General features: G+C 45.4%; 1 protein-coding gene across 3 annotated transcripts in view; it reads left to right on the top strand.

The window, feature by feature from the left end:
- Positions 1 to 11217, top strand: part of Ercc6l2 (ERCC excision repair 6 like 2) — a 155967-nt gene extending 144750 nt beyond the window's left edge. Inside the window, exons 19-20 of one of the 3 annotated variants that reach the window (XR_015640861.1) lie at positions 9888 to 10094; positions 10604 to 11217. Coding sequence is in view for 1 of the 3 variants with exons in the window: in XM_087590922.1 (XP_087447048.1) it covers positions 9888 to 9999 (112 nt within the window). In the remaining 2 variants the exon portion in view is untranslated. Of the gene's footprint in view, positions 1 to 9887 lie in introns of all 3 variants that reach the window. The other 2 variants (XR_015640860.1, XM_087590922.1) reach the window with 2 other exon arrangements.
- The last annotated feature ends 4982 nt before the right edge of the window (positions 11218 to 16199 follow it).

Raw genomic sequence — 16199 nt, 5'->3', positions numbered from 1 at the left:
GGCTGGCAGTCTCTCAGTGTAACAGGGCATCCCATCCCCGACACCCTCGGCTTCACCACTCATCATTTCCTCACGTCTTGTCTGGTTTCAAAAACTGGATGAGAGTCCCTTCTAGGACTGAATATAATAATCTTATTTTTGATAATACCAGGGCGTCTGGTATTACTGCCCTTCCCTGACTCTTCTGTTTCCTGATGTCTTAGAACCTTCTCCTCTCCTTTAGCTGCCAGTGTCCTCCCTTGGCAGCTTGCTCTGAACCCAGCACCCATATTCTCCAGCACCAGTGTTCTAATCATAGACATGATCGCCTGGTAAAGGCGGACTCTGCTCGACGCCCCGAATTTGGAAGGCAATGTCAAGGCGAATGAGACCTAAGCAATTGTGGATTTACCTCCACTGAGATGCTGGAGCGATGCCTGGCAAGCTGCAACTGGTTCACCAGGTAAAGAGTCATCTCTCCTCCATGTCTCCTCCCAGATTCCATCAGACAGCAAGGCTCTTCTTGGCTAGTACTGCCGAGATATTAGCCAGTACTGTTTTGCCCACTAGGGAGGAATGCCCGGGGCATCCCTGACCATAAGTATCTGTGAAAAATCAAGAAATGTGACTTCATTGACCTTCTATGCCCTTAAAGGTTACCAGACACGACTGATAAGGTCTGCCCTGGCCAGTAGCATAGACAAGCCCTTAGCCTGGCTCTGAGCTTAGACTGCTTAGGCTCAAGTCCAAGTTCATGCACCCTAACTTACAGGGTTACTAGAAAGTTAAGTTCCCCGATCCTCCCTTATTCACAGGTCGGACATGAGAAACTCGTGTCTAGGCCACAGCAGGTGATCAATCTGACTGTTTATCGTTGTTGCCTCCATTCCTCTTGGACCGTGATATAAACTGAGTTAATGGAACAGTAATTGAGCTGCACATTTAGTCCAACCAAGTGTTAGTGATTGAAACAATAGGTTCACTTTTGTAGAGTGGGCACTGTCAGCCACATTCCAGGCACTGTGGCTGGGGCCCGGTGGGTGTCGATGTAATCGATGTTTTCAACAATGTTCTGAGGTAGGTGTACAGATTACCCTCTTTCTACATAAAAAAGATCAAGAGTTGGAGAATGTAACAGACAGCCCAGAGACAGTCAGGTACCCTTGCATTCTTATTTATTAAATGTGTGTGTGTGTGTGTGTGTGTGTGTGTGTGTGTGTGTGTGTGTGTGTGTGAGAGAGAGAGAGAGAGAGAGAGAGAGAGAGAGAGAGAGAGACAAAGACAAAGACAGACAGACAGACAGACAGACAGACAGACAGAGAGACACGCTGGGTGCACTGGTTTCCTTAAGACAACGCATATTTATTTTCTTACAGCCCTGGATACGGTGGGAAACCAGCAGAACCCATGTCTCCTTCATAAGCATGTGGTCTTGTTGCTTTTGAGACACGGTGACAAATTTAACAAAACTTGAGGGAGGTAGATTCATGCAGATCAATGTCTCAGAGAGTCGAATTCACTTCTACCATATCCAGGTCTCGTCGTGTGTCAGCCTGGTCAGGCTACTGGCAAGCTTCCTGGGTAACTTAGCAGTCAGGCAATGAGGTATACTATGTTTCTGAGTCTCCTTAGAAAGAGCCCTGGGGAACTGGAGAGATGGCTCAGCAGCTAAGAGCACTGACTGCCCTTCCAGATGTCCTGAGTTCAAATCCCATCAACCACATGGTGGCTCACAACCATCTATAATGAGGTCTGATGCCCTCTTCTGGTGTGTCTGAAGACAGCTACAGTATACTTATATAGAATAAATAAATAAATCTTTAAAAAAAAAAAAAAGAGCCCCGGACTGTAAAAAGACCTTTGAGGTTGGCTCTAGACATACAGTGTTAATGTGCCTCTTAGACCCTGCTCTCCTCTGGGCCCACCTCAACATCTTAAATCTGGTGTGCACCTTACAGATTTATACTGGGCACTCGGTCCCTAGCCGCAACGCTGTTTTGAAGGCTATAGAGCCAGGCTGGAGGGAGGGTGGATAGCCAACAGGGGTGGACCTTTGGAGGTATCTGCCTGGTCCTGGCTTGAGTTCTCCAATACCTGGCATATACCTGTGATCAGTCTGTATCACACACTTCTGTGTGTGTGAACTGGGGGTGGGGGCTGGGGGCTATGAGCAGCAGATTGTTCTTGAAGCTACGTTGGTAGCTTTTCTTTTCCACACGGACAAACTGTCTAGAGACGATGAAAACTGTGACCCCAACACACTTACTGCCTGTCACCTGGCTCAGAATGTTGGAACTGGACATGTAGCTGCAGGCTCATTCTGTTTGCAGCACACGATTGCAGAGGGTAGAAGTGGTCCAAGTGTGCCTAAAAGGTTCCTAAGGACTTGGATTGTCCCCACCCCACTCCGACCCTGGAACTTTCTGGATGGGATTTCCTGGGAACGTCTGCTTTATCTGTAAGCTTAGCCTCCCTATGATCCAAGGCTAGCTTCAAGCCCTACAGAAATAAATAAATAGCTTTGCTCTCTTGCCCTGTGAACCACTTGGCTGCATCTGGGAGTCTGTTACTATCTGCTTCGAGTGTTGGTAGGTGCTGTTTGGTGTTGGCCACACAACCCTGCCCTGGGCCAGTTCTGTTCTTGCTGGGGGGTTGTGCCTGTTGGAAACAGGCCTCTGGACCACACAAGGACTTAATAAACTGTTTACCTCCATGCTGGTGTCCAGGCCACTACACCCGCTGTGGTCTACCCCACCTTAATGACCGGATCTCGGCAGCTAATACCCCTAATCAGAACCTCTGAGCTGGCTGGAGTTTACCTCTGGGTCCCAGAAGCTCTGCTTTTCCTCCTGTCACCTCCACTCTCCCTCCTTATCCTACCTAAACTTCCCATCCATCCATTCTGAAAACGCAAGAATCCGAATGTTTCGTCCCCCAAGCAGTTTTTAGTAATTTCTTTTATTTCAGTATCCACAGTGTTTGGGACTGCATTATCTAAGCAACAACGCCCACTCCAACTGAAAGGTCCAGCCATCTTCTCTCAGGTAGGGTCACGATGTTAAGGGTCTATGGGCCATCAGCAAAGGAAGCTGGCCACCATTTTCCTTTCTAGAAGGTGTTTGTTTATATATATAGCCTTGCCACTTGCACACCCTAAGAAACCACTTCAGAAAACATAGTCTGAGGCCAAGACCCCCAGTCAGTAAGGAAGAGGGAACGGCCCGTGCAGCTTGTCCTCTCGGGAGCAAAAAGCCTAGCTCTAGAGCAATGGGGCCCCTGCACTCTCCCTGCATGCCTCCCTCAGCCATTGCAAGGACGCTGACAGCCATAAAAAATCAGGCCTGTTAACAACAAGGAAGATCACAGGCCCTGATTCCTGTCGAGCTCCTGCAATAACAGCTACCATCTGGCTCCCCATCACAGCCCAAGGCAGGGCCTGATTTATGGGGCAGCTTGGGTCAGGGAGTGGGCCTTGTTCATTGCCCTTTCCCCCACAAACACCCCAGTGGGCCAGGCCTGGGAGAGGGCCACTGCAGGTCATCAATAAATCCTGGGCATAAAACAATGCAGAGGTTTATTAAGGGAGCTGAGATGGAGACTAATGCGAGTTATTCTGGTTACATGCCTAGCTCTCTTCCCCCACACAGTTCAAAGTCTGTGCACCCTAATGCATTTCAGCAGCCAATAAAAGTTTCTCTCTCTCTCTCTCTCTCTCTCTCTCTCTCTCTCTCTCTCTCTCTCTCTCCCCCCTTCCCCCCCCCCATTGACAGCGCTTATAAATGATAGGGCAGGAGGTGTGAAAGATACACAGCAGCTCTAAGGCTCTAAGGCAGCGATTTACCTCAGAATAATTGGTCACCAAAGGAAGTCAACTACAGAAGACGCTCATCTCTTTACCTAGCCCGGGGTTCCCTTGTGGGGATGGAAATTTTAAAAGTAATCTAAAATCGAAATTTGGAACCACGGTTGGGGGATAAAAGTGACAGTTTCGAATGCTTCTGTGGCTCTGAAATGATGCCTTTGCAGAGAAGGCCAGACGGGATGGCCATGAGGTTCACTCTCTCTGTAGGCTGATAAGAGGAAGTATTCAACTAGAACTATCGGCTGCTGGCCATTTAGCCCTGGAGGGCTAAAATGGTATTGGCTGGAGATTAAATTAAACTGTATCGACGTGGACTAATGGGGTTTGATGAAGAGGAGCCTGGCCAAGGTTTGGGAAGGTAGTTGTGCAGTACTGTAGATACTAGCTGTATCCAGGAGACCCTGGGGTTCTGAGAACCAGCATGATGCATGCCTGAGCACAGTATTACTAAGGATGTTCTGGTTCGCCTAGGAAAACCCCTCCTATATCTTTTTATCTTTACCCAAGATGTTGAAAAAGCCCCCACGAAGTTGTCTCTTGTAGATGTGGTGGCACACACTAGGGAAGTGAAAGCCGGAGGATTTCGTATGTTCAAGGCCAGCTGGGACCCCATAGGGAGAGCATCTTTAAAAAATTAGCAAGTTAGCTCTTCCTAGAGAATGTCTCAATCTCACCGTGTTGCTGTGATAAAACACTTGAACAACCCCCCCCCCCACAAAGAAACAACTTAGGAGAAAAGGGGTTCATTTCAGCTTTCAGTTCTAAGTTACAGTCCATCATCGTGGTGAAGTCAACACAGGAACTTCAAACAGCTCGTCACATCATATCCACAGTCAAGAGAACACAGAAATGTGTATGTTCTCGCTCGATTCCCTACTTAACATTCAGATGACTTCTCTACTGTGATGGTTTGTATACGCTTGGCCCAGGAAGTGGCACTGTTAGGAGGTGTGGCCTTGTTGGAGTAGGTGTGTCACTGTGGGTGTGGACTCTAATACCCTTGTCCTAGCTGCCTGGAAGTGAGTATTCTGCTAGCTGCCTTCAGATGATGATGTAGAGCTCTCAGCTCCTCCTGCACCATGCCTGCCTAGATGCTGCCATGCTCCCACCATGATGAAAATGGACTGAACCTCTGAACCTGTAAGCCAGACGAAATTAAATGGTGTCCTTATAAGAGTCACCTTGGTCATCATGTCTGTTCACAGCAGTAAAAGCCTAACTAAGACATCTACTCATATAGTTCAAGATCCCTGCCTAGGGAATGGTTCTGCCCTTGTGAGCTGGGTCTTCCCACATCACTTGACTTAATTAGAACAATTACCCACATGCACACCCAGAGGTCAACGCGGTGTAATTGCTGTTGCAACTCTCTTCTTGGGTGATTCTAGGTTGTCAGGTTGACCAGCTCTAGCCTTCACACGTAGGTTACACTCCTCTAGGCACCTTGTGTATTTGTCAAAAACAAATGTTTCTTTTCTTTTTTGAAAGGTAATTTCACAGAAAGAAAATGGTAAGCTTGGATTGGAATTGACAAATCTCAGTTGCTAATGGGTGTTACCAAAGATTCACAGTACACAGTGTATGGGGTATATTGGGGATGGGGGGATAGGGTGTGCATAGTACACCTATATGAAGGCCAGAGGTCAATATCTGGTTTCTTCCCTCAATCTCTTATAAAAAGCCCTTATTTTTCGAGACAGAGTATCCCATTGAAACTATAGCTAATCTATTGACTTAGGCTATCTGTCAGTGAGCTCTAGCAATTCACCTATGTCCCCCTTTTCAACACTGGTGTTACAGGTGTAGTTTACCACAGTCGGCTTTTGCATGGATGCTAAGAGTACTAACCCAGGCTCTCAGGCTTGCACACAAAACCCTTAACCTAGCGAATCATCTCACTAGCCTTGCCTGATTTTTCTGTTCATCTTTGCCCTTCATCCACTGTGCTCACCCTTGGCCACTGATACTAACCTGTCTTGAAAACTGGGTTGGGAATTCTCCACCAGTCTACTTCCTTACTTGCCAAAACCTCTTAAGAGCACAACCCTGGCCTTGGCATCCAAAGCCTTGGATCTTTCTGGCTTTGCTTCTATAGCTGTGCATATTCTCCCTGCCCCAGAATGAGTTAATTTTTGTTGTTGCTTGTTTCTTGGTGCTAGGGAGCGAACCCAGGGCCTAGCCCTTAAGCATTCTACATCTTAGTTACAACCCCATGTCTTTACTTTGAGACAGGGTCTTGCTAAGTTATTCAGGCTGGTCTCATGATCCTCCTGCCTCAGTCTTTTTGAGTAACTGAAGATTACTGTTTGTGCCACCAAGCCCAGCTCAGAATTAAAGCTAGTATTCCCTTTTGTTCTGAGTGTATAAGGCTTTTCACATACGTATTTGACCTCATATAGTAAGGAATTTACTCCTAATTTTAGATATCCTGACCAGCATTCCTCGTGACCCATCAAAATATTTAGGAGACAATACTTTTCCCATTTCTGAGCAACATCTTCCAACCTGATTCTTTCACCTCAAGATGGAGCTGAAAAAGAAAAGGTTTTTATTCAGTTTGCCTGAGGTTTAAAGATAGGATGGAGTCTCCTTCTCCCCTACCCAGCAGACTGGGAGGAGCTGTGTGTCCCCCATCTCCAAGTTTGCACAACTCTCAGGCAGGTACTATGGCTGCTTGGTAAGACACTGACTGGTCTAGGCAGGAAATCTGTGTTGAATGAATAAAGAAACGTTAACACCTGCCCATAACACATCCAAAAGATGTGTGGAAGGGACATGTATGGTGGGTAGGCACAGATCCAGCCCCAGGAGTAGATAGGACGGCCCTCACAACCGTTGTCCTGATGCAGCTCTTGCCTCCTGAATGCCATGAGGACATAGCAGGCATCTGTGGCCTCAAACAATAGAAACTGCTTTATCTTGAACAGATGCACCAAAAGCTCACACTTTAAAACATTCTCTCCATCACATGCCCTAGGCAACGTCTGTTTCCGAGCTCTGCAATATGAATGTCTTTTGATTGCCCACAGTCCTCCTCAGCCTCAGCTTCACTCTCTGTGGCCTCAGTTGTCCTCAGCCAACTATCATCTGAAAATATGAAACGGAAAGTCCTAGAAATAAGTCTCAGTAGTAAGGTGGAAGCTTAAGCTGTCCCATTTCATCCCACCTGGCATGGGAACCATTCATCTGTACAGTATAGCCACACTGTGAATGCTACCTGCACATTGGTCACTAAGTAACCATGGCAATTAGTAGATGAGTTGGGTCATAGTTTGCATATTCAAGGAACTCTTTTTCACTTAATAATGACAATACTGGCAATTTGATTGAAGTATATCCTCCTCTCCCCCTCCTCTTCCTCCTCTTCCTCTTCTTCTTTTTCCTCCTCTCTCCCTCCTCCTCTTCCTCTTCTTTTTCCTCCTCTCCCCCTCCTCTTCTTCCTCTTTTTTCTCTTTCCTCTTTCCTCATGCCCTCCCCCTCTTCTTCTTCCTCCTCCTCTTCTTCCTCTACTTTTTCTTCTTTCTCTGTTTTGAGACAGGGTCTTTTATAAAAATCCCAGCTGCCTTCAAACTCACCTTACATCCAAAGACGGCTTTGAACTTCGGATCCTCCTGCCTCTATCTCTCAAACACCGGGTTTACAGATTTGTAATACCACACCTGTTTATGTGGTGCTGAAGATGAAACCCAGGATGTTACACATGCTAGGCAGCCAGTTTACCAAACTGAGCTGTGTCCCAGAGCGACAGTATATTGTTATACTGTAAATTAAGTGATATTATAGGTGCGAGTATATAAGAAAAAAAGTGTCTACAGGGTTTGGTGGTCTCAGGCTTCTGGTGGGGATCTTGAAACAGATTCCTCTTCAGTAAGAGATAGTGTATTCTACAAAGGTTTGAGTTTTTGTTTACTGTTTGGGTTCCATTTGTTTCTTTCCTATGCTGAGAAAAAAAAAAACCGGTTTTGTATTGGGCTGAGCAGGGCAGGACAGCCTCTGCCCACACTGCAGGATCAGCCCTCTGGCTGATGTGACCCTCAGGCTTTTCCAGCAAGGTTTCCCTTATGCTCCCAGCTTCCTTCCCTACTGGTCTAGACCCCCAAGGGCCTGTCTCCAAGTGCACACTATAGTTTCTTCTTTCTCCCTTTTGATCCCTTCCTCGTGCTTTCCCTGGAATCTTGGAAGCAGATAAGGGAAGCCCTGGCAAGCAGCCCTTCCCAGGTGCCGTTCACATGGGAGAGCATCTGCCTGACACAGCTGTTGGCAGGCGGCTGCTCCTGGCCAGCCCCAACTTTGATTTATCATCCTGAGAATAAATACCAGTAAATAAATGACAGAAGTGTTCTTCCTCCTCCAGCCTCGACCCAGCTTAGCGATAATTAACTTGCTCTTTTTACTTTCCTCTTGCTAACCACAAAGTAATGACGTTCCCTGATGGATGAGTTGCCCACGACTGCCGGGCTGACAGGTGTTTTGCCGTCCCGTGGAAACTGGAAGGCAGATGTTGAAAAGTGGGAGCTCATGGGTCAATTTATTCCCTGCAAAATGACTTTAAAGGTTGAGCACACATTTAAAAAAAAAACCACCCATATGTTCATATGAAAATTTGTATCTTGGCATCTTGGTAGGAATTGGAAGTGGTGGGTTTGTGGTATGCCTGGCAAGAAATGGCTAGATCAGTGGTTCTCAACCTGTGGGTCACAGCCCCTTGGGAGGTCAAATGGCCCTTTCACAGGGGTTGAAGGTCAGATATCCTGCATATCAGATTCTACAATCCATAACAGAAGCAAAATTGTAGTTATGAAGTAGCAACAAAAAATAACTTTGTGGTTGGGATCACTACAACTTGAGGAACTGCATTAAAGGGTTGCAACATTAGAGAGGTTAAGACTCACTGTTCTAGACACAGCCGCCCCTCTGTGCCTGGTCCTCACTTCTTCTGTTGGTCCCTGGGACCAAGGCTGAATGTCATTCTCTTGCTCTGCTGGTTTTCTTACAATAGGCAGCTTGCTGAGTGTGTATTGTGAGTTGAAGATGATTATACAACCCTTTGTTGTGTCTTTCACTGAGAGGTAAATTCAGTCACCCCCAAACCCCAGTCTTTTGCAGTTTCAATGCCCTTAAGATGTTGCTGAAAAATTAACTATGAAATGAAAAAACATAACAAGTCTACAATGTATCTAGAGCCAGTATGTGACATATACTTCTGGGGCTGAGTCGGGAGGGCCACAGGTTTGAGACCAGCCCAACTCACACAGTGAGCTCCAGGCCCACTCTGTGTTAAGTCCTGCCCCTCCTCAGATGTGTTTAACATAGCTTAGCTACCTCAAATATGCATTCAGTTGGGCATACAGCTGGGCATCACAAGAGAATCTCACCTCGTGTTGCTATCCTGAGAAAGAATTAAAATTCAACACCTGAAGTACATTTCTACTGAGTTTGTATTGCTTTTGTGTCATTATCAAGCTGGAAACGCAGAAGCTGGCCCATTCTGAGGCTGCCTCTGTTGGGTCATTTGACTCAGTTGGGTCTATTGGATCAATCAGCCCCAGCTCCTACCTTCTGTGACTCAAGGGTTCACTTTGCATTTAGCATCCTGGAATTCAGAATGCATTTTTCCATATTAGCAATACTATGAATGGTATCGTGGATATTCCACGTGGAATGACGTGGAAATTTCTGGTTTCTTTGGAGATTCAGTTGTATCATGAAGTGTTTTTCTGGAAACCGTCTTATGAGAGGATGCTTTGCTGAGGTAGACATGTGGGAGGACATTTTGCTGAGAACAAACACACAGTGTTTTTCTAGAAGTTGCCTGGGAAAAGGACATATGATGTTTTGCTAGAGCGGACGCTTGAGAACACATGGTATTTGGGAAGGATATAAGTATAACCCAACTGACAGTGGATGATGCTGTGTGGTATCAGTTTACCTTACCACTCTCTGCTGGTCTTCCTTGGGCTTTGCTGACACTGGTCCTCACTGAAAATGCTGTGGCAGTGGGTCACCTGGCCTTCTTTGCTGACCATCCTTTGTCATGACTTTGTAGAGAGAAATGCACCAAAGAACTTCTCATGGCTTCTTGCCACTTCCACGGACTTGGGCCAATTAGCAGAGCCTTCTGGTTTCTTCTGGATCGAACTGCCCTTGCTGATTCATAAATGGTGTTTGGAGCTACCACTGCTGATTCGTGTGAACTGAGCTGCTGATATCCTGACAATAAAAGTTGGAATCACCCCAAACAATTTCTAAACAGGTCCACATCCTCCTTTGTCCTATTAACCTTTCCTTTCCACTACCTCTGGGTGGGCTAGAGGGAGGTGAAAGCATTTAAGAACCTTTACTAAAAGTAGGTTTTGAAAAATAGAGGCCTATATATTAGAGCCTTGGGCCCTCCCAAGAAGTCATAATGGCTATATCTGTTGAAGAAAGTCGGGCTTGAATTATATCAATGGTCATTTAAAATGGAGAGATGGCTCTGTGGGTTAGAGCACTTGCCACATAAGCATGAGGACATGAGCTTGGATTCCATTTAAGGGGCTGGGGTGGCTAGGCATGCACTTGTAACCCTAGCACTGGGGAATGGAGGCAGGCAGACCGCTGGGGCTTCCTGGCTGCCAACCTAGGTCTAGGTTCAGTGATGGAATCTGACTGAAGGGAATAAGATGAGCACCTGACCACCCACCAGAGGTAGTGGGAAAGAAAGGTTACTAGGAAATGGGTGTTGTGAAATAATTCTTTATTGTCAATCTTTATTGTCAGCAGTCCAGTCCTCTAGCAAAACACCAACACAGATTGTTAGCGGCAGTCCAGTCCATTCGGCAATCACCACTCACGAATCAGTAATGGCGGTTCAATCCAGAAGAAGCCTCGAGGTCAAAGTTGGTGGAAGTGACAAGCTGCTGAACCAAAACTAAAAGCATCGTCAGTGAAAACCAGTGAGGCAGAGCAAGGTGAACCAATGCCAGAGCCTCCTCCCACTGTCTGTGGGTCATATTTCTATTCTTTCTAAGCATTGCATGTCCTCTCATGTGTCTGCTTCAGCAAAACATCATATGACATTACTGAGTTTCCAAGGAAACCAGAAATTTCTACTTCATAAAGTACTAGTGTGTGCTGTCATTGTTTCCTATTGTCTCAAGATCAAGCCTTCAGAAATGAAGCAACATGGCACTTAACGGGGAACCTGGAAGGTGTACTAGACTGATACAATTTTAATAAGCGAAAAACTTTAGGACCTGTATAGTTGAGAACTGTCAACCATATGTAGAAGCTGCCGTACAGCACACCACTGTCACCTGCATATTCTGCTGCCACTGTGGGAAGGCAAGACAGGACAGGGTCAGCTCTGATAAACCTAAGCACTTAATGCCTTGGCATCCAAGCTGTGATCTGTGGACACTCTCCAAACATCAGTTCCCCATTGCCCAAGACTAGTTACGTTCCAGGGTGCGCAGAAGATAGCCAAGCCCCAGTATGTGCAAATGTCTTACATAAGATGACATAGTATTATGTAACATATTTGCACATGGTATTTGTGTATAATATTTGTATCTCCTCCAGTATGTCTAGATCACTTATGATTCTGAATACCATAAATCCTATGTAAACCATCATTATGCTATGTCATTTAAAGAATGATGACAGGAAAACATTTTCTACAAGCTCAGTATAGATTCGACTTTTTTCAAAATATTTTTCATCCACAGTTGGTTAATCTTGTGAATGTTGGACTCATGGTTATAGAGACTTACATGGTGGGTCTGGTACTATTCGTGGTTCTAAGTATCCATTACTGTGAAGCCTACACAGAAAGATGGACTGCTGTGTGCTAGGCTTGGGTACAAGTTAGGCACCAAACAAAAACATGTCAAAACTAAGCAGTTACCTAAGAAAGATTGCAAAGTTAAATAATATCACTTCATTTTGCTTAGGAAACAGTGCTCTGAAGCATGACACAGTCACAGATTGAAGGCACCTCCATATTGGCTCTACCTCACTAATATTCCTCCTTCCACATGACAGAGAAGAAAACTCCCATCTGATCTTAGAGGCCTATTTGTTAGGAAGCCCAATGGTTCCTTACTGTCAAGTGTATCTGTCTACGAGTAGTGATTGTACTGTAGTTAATGGGACTGGTCATGCCACATACTATTGTGGCTCTCCACTTGGGGAAGTTGCACTACAAAATGGTCATAAAAACTAGTTGTGGAAGATAGTATCCCAAACACTGGAGAAGGAGACACCCCAGGGGTATCCAAGAGAAAGTGCTGGGTGGAGGAGACTTGAATAGAGACTTCCTATGGGACTTGTGAGCCATCTCCCTGGGCACACCCAGAAATATATGGTGGTAGGGTTCACAAAGGACCACTTATTCATACGCAGAGTTTTTTTTAAAAAATTCAGTCTTCAGGGTAGAAAGAGTGGGTACTATCTAATCAGAGTCTTTTACCATTTGGGCCTGAGGCTGAAGTTCCTAGAAGAAAAGAGAGAGAGAGAGAGAGAGAGAGAGAGAGAGAGAGAGAGAGAGAGAGAGAGAGAGAAAGGGAGGAGAGAGAGAGAGAGAGAGAGAGAGAGAGAGAGAGACGGATGGACAGGAAGGGGTACCTGTATTGAAGATTTTAGAAGGCCAGATGACTGGATTTGGGAATTGTGGCTTGTAGACACAAGCTCAATTACTTTGGGCTAGTCTTCATGCTTTTGAAAGCCATTGTCTTAGTTAGGGTTTTACTGCTGTGAAACAGACACCATAACCAAGGCAACTCTTATAAGGACAGCATTTAATTGGGGCTGGCTCACAGGTTCAGAGGTCCATTATCATCAAGGTGGGAACATGGCAACATCCAGGCTGCCATGGTGCAGGAGGAGATAAGAGTTCTACATTTTCATCTGCAAGCCTCTAAGATTGACTTCCAGGGAGCTAGAACTAGGGTATTAAAGCCCACGCCCACATTGACACACCTACTCCAACAAGGCCTCACCTCCTAATAGTGCCATTCCCTAGCCCAAGCATGTATAAGCCATCACAGCCATCCCTGCGTCTGACCTAAAATCTTTCTGACCTTACAGTGTATTCTCACCAGACTTATAGCTCTCACCCATCCAAAAGCTGTCAGACAGCATCTGAAGCCTGTGGCAGAGTTTGCCCTGCTTTGCTATAACCTGCCTACCCCTGGCCCACCAGTGCAGTTGACAAGCAATGTGATTTATGACTTTTTGTGTAACTAATAAAAATCTCATATAACATGTCAATCAAAGGCAGAACATGGTATTTGGGGAGACCAGAATCTATGTTCCCAGGCCATGGTCAATCATACTCAGCTCCAGAATTAATTTATTCTCTTGATGCCATCTGCATCAATAGACCCTACTTTCCGGGAATCTACAATTTGTCTGGCAGGTAAACTCTAGGAATGTGAACAGAAGTAATCACGTTCATTAGTAATCATGTGCCACACCAGCCACACACAGGCATCTGTGGGAAATTTCTAGTGGCTCACACATGCAGTAGAATACTGTGTGTGTAATAGGAACACCACATGTGTGATGTGAACACTGTATGTATTATGGGAATATTGTATGTGTTATGAAAACACTGTATATGTGTTGGGAGCATGTATATGTGATAGGAACACTATATGCATTGGGAGCATGTACATGTGATGTAAACACTATGTGTGTAATAGGAACACTGTATTGTGATGGGAACACTGTATGTGCCATGGAAACATTTTATCTGTGATGGGACTGGGGACAGAAGCAGCCACAGGAAAAGGACTGAAGGTAGATGAGGCAAGCCTTGTGACAGGCTCTGCCCTCAGACATCCCCCAAGATTTGAGGGGAGAAGTACAGAGTGGGGAGTTTGTCCACCGTGCACAAAGTGTTCTGAGCAGAATCAGCAAGTGGCATATTCAGACCAGAGCCTCAGGGCATGTGTCCTGTGGCCTCCCCAGAACTCAAGGTGAGAGAGCTGACACTCCAGAGGTAAGAGTATTCTCTCAGAAAAGAGCCATGCAGACTCTGGTCCAGGGATTTGTTTCTGGACATTTTAAGGAGGCTGGGAGGGGACCCTGGAGGAAGGAGGCTATGGTGGGGACCTCAGGAAGTGCCTCAAGTCCAAGAGTTCTGAGGTTCATTTGGTATAATGGCTCAGCATTTGTCTCACTGGAGTGTTTTTTGTTTTTTTTTTAATATTTGACTCAAAAGCACACAAAAGGCCTAATGTAGAAAATCAAGCCCCATTATCACCCAAATGTGCATTTTGTAAAACAAATGAGAAGTGGGGGGAGAATAAAGACTCTTTAAAGTACAAATAAAATATGGAGCTTATGAAATCTGAGAGAGGCCAAGGCTGGTGGGAAAGTCCAAGACAGTGCCTGGCCTAGCCAGTTGTCCTGTTCACCAGCAGCTCCACTCAGAGGTCTCTCCAGCTAACACATGCAGGGGGTACAGTTCCCTGCTCATCCCCTACCACCATGGCAACTCCCTGCTTCAGGGTGGTGGAGCTAAGTAAAAAACCACACACACACACACACACACACACACACACACACACACACACACACACACTGTTTTTGACATACCTTACTCTCCTCCTCCAGATCCTCTCAAGTTCCCCTTAACTCCTGCCACCCTGAAACCATGAGCTCAGATAAAGCCTTCCTGTGAGTGCTTTTCTCAGACTTCTGATCACAGCCGTGGAAAAGTGACCCAGACCCTGTCAACACTTGTGAATGTCAAACTTTCTGGTTCCAGTCATCATTTTGTCTGTGGTTTCTTATTTGGTTTCCCTGATGAACAACAATACGGTCAAATACCCTTTCATATGTCTCAGCCACTGACACATCTTCCTTGGATGCTTCGACTGCTCACAGCACACCACTGCAGTGTTTGGAATCTTGTGGGTGTTCCTTATTCTCAATATCAATCCCTTATCAAGTACCTGATTTTCTCTCTGTGGGATGTTATGTTGTCTTCTCTCTTCTCTTTTCTCTTTCCTTCCCCCTCCCTCCCCACTCCCTTCCTTTTTCTTCTTTAAGTTTTCTTGATGCAGGCTGTCACTTTGGGCCCAGACTAGATTTGGTTGTTCTCCTTCTGCCTCGGCATATCTCATGCCCAGAGTCTTTACATTTTCTGTGTGGAGTCCTTTGTAGCAGATACACTTTTTATGATATCTGATTGTTAAATTTTTATTCTCATTCTCTCTCTCTCTCTCTCTCTCTCTCTCTCTCTCTCTCTCTCTCTTGTTCTTGGTGTCTCGACCAAGAACCGTTTGTAGAAATCCAAGATGATGCTTCTGTTTTCTTGCTGAGGCTTTTTACAGTTTCACCTGTATGTCTTTTAAATTGTTTAGGTTAACTTTAGTAAAGGCCTTGTGAATGCCAAGCTTACTGGTTCCAGTCATTCTTTTGTCTGCGGTTAATTTGTGTTTCCCTGATAAACATTGCTGCCAAATACCTTTTCATGTGTTTTAGCCATTGACGAGTCTTCAAAAGGCCTTCACACGTGTTGAGTGGCTGGCTATTCAGTTCTCAGAATGTTTGCTGAAAATCCCATTCTTTTCCCATTCGGTGACCTTGGCGTCCCTGTCAGAACTCTGTTTATCACAGATTTGGGGGCTTATTCCTGGAAGACAAACAAGGTGTTTGTCTCCTCTGGCAGCAACACACGTTTTTGATGATTACATGTGAGTGTGTTAGAGTCACCTTGTCAATTTCTACAAAATGGTTCCTGGGATTCTGGGGAGTAGAGAGAATCCATGGTGTCTGTGAGCCCCAGTGGTCTCAACACTTTCAGCTTGTGTCTCTGATTATTTAAACACTCTTAACTTGAGTGAAAAGTTTTACACTCTTCAGAGGACTTCAAATACTATAACTTTACTAAACGTGTGTGTGTGTGTGTGTGTGTGTGTGTGTGTGTGTGTGTGTGTGTGTGTGTGTGTGTGAAGGAGTTGGCCTTTATACAGCCTGGTTGAAGAAAGAAGAAACAAAAGGTAAAAAGCAGATCAGTTATTTAAAACTTAACTTTCCCCATAAGACAGAAGCAGGAACTAGTTTCAGTTTGGTGATTTGGAACTTCAACGTGGGCTGTCTCCAGCCCTTTGATTTTTAGTATTATTTGTTGGAGCCGGGTATAGAAGAACAGTCATGTATATGTCCATGTTAGTAGACATCTCAATTGCTCTACACCTTATTTTGTAATAGAGCCTCATCAATTTGGATAAGTTTGCTGGCCAGTGTGCTTGCAGGGATTCACCTGCCTCTGCCGGACCACAGAACTGGGATTACAGACAAGAGATACAGTCCCTGTTTTTGTGTGGGTGTCTGTCTTAGTCAGGGTTTGTCTTCCTGAACAAAATAT

Source organism: Rattus norvegicus, chromosome 17, assembly GCF_021556685.1.
Source record: "Rattus norvegicus strain SHRSP/BbbUtx chromosome 17, alternate assembly SHRSP_T2T, whole genome shotgun sequence".
In the NCBI taxonomy this organism is placed as follows: domain Eukaryota; kingdom Metazoa; phylum Chordata; class Mammalia; order Rodentia; family Muridae; genus Rattus; species Rattus norvegicus.
This window is presented reverse-complemented; position numbering and strand designations above follow the sequence as displayed.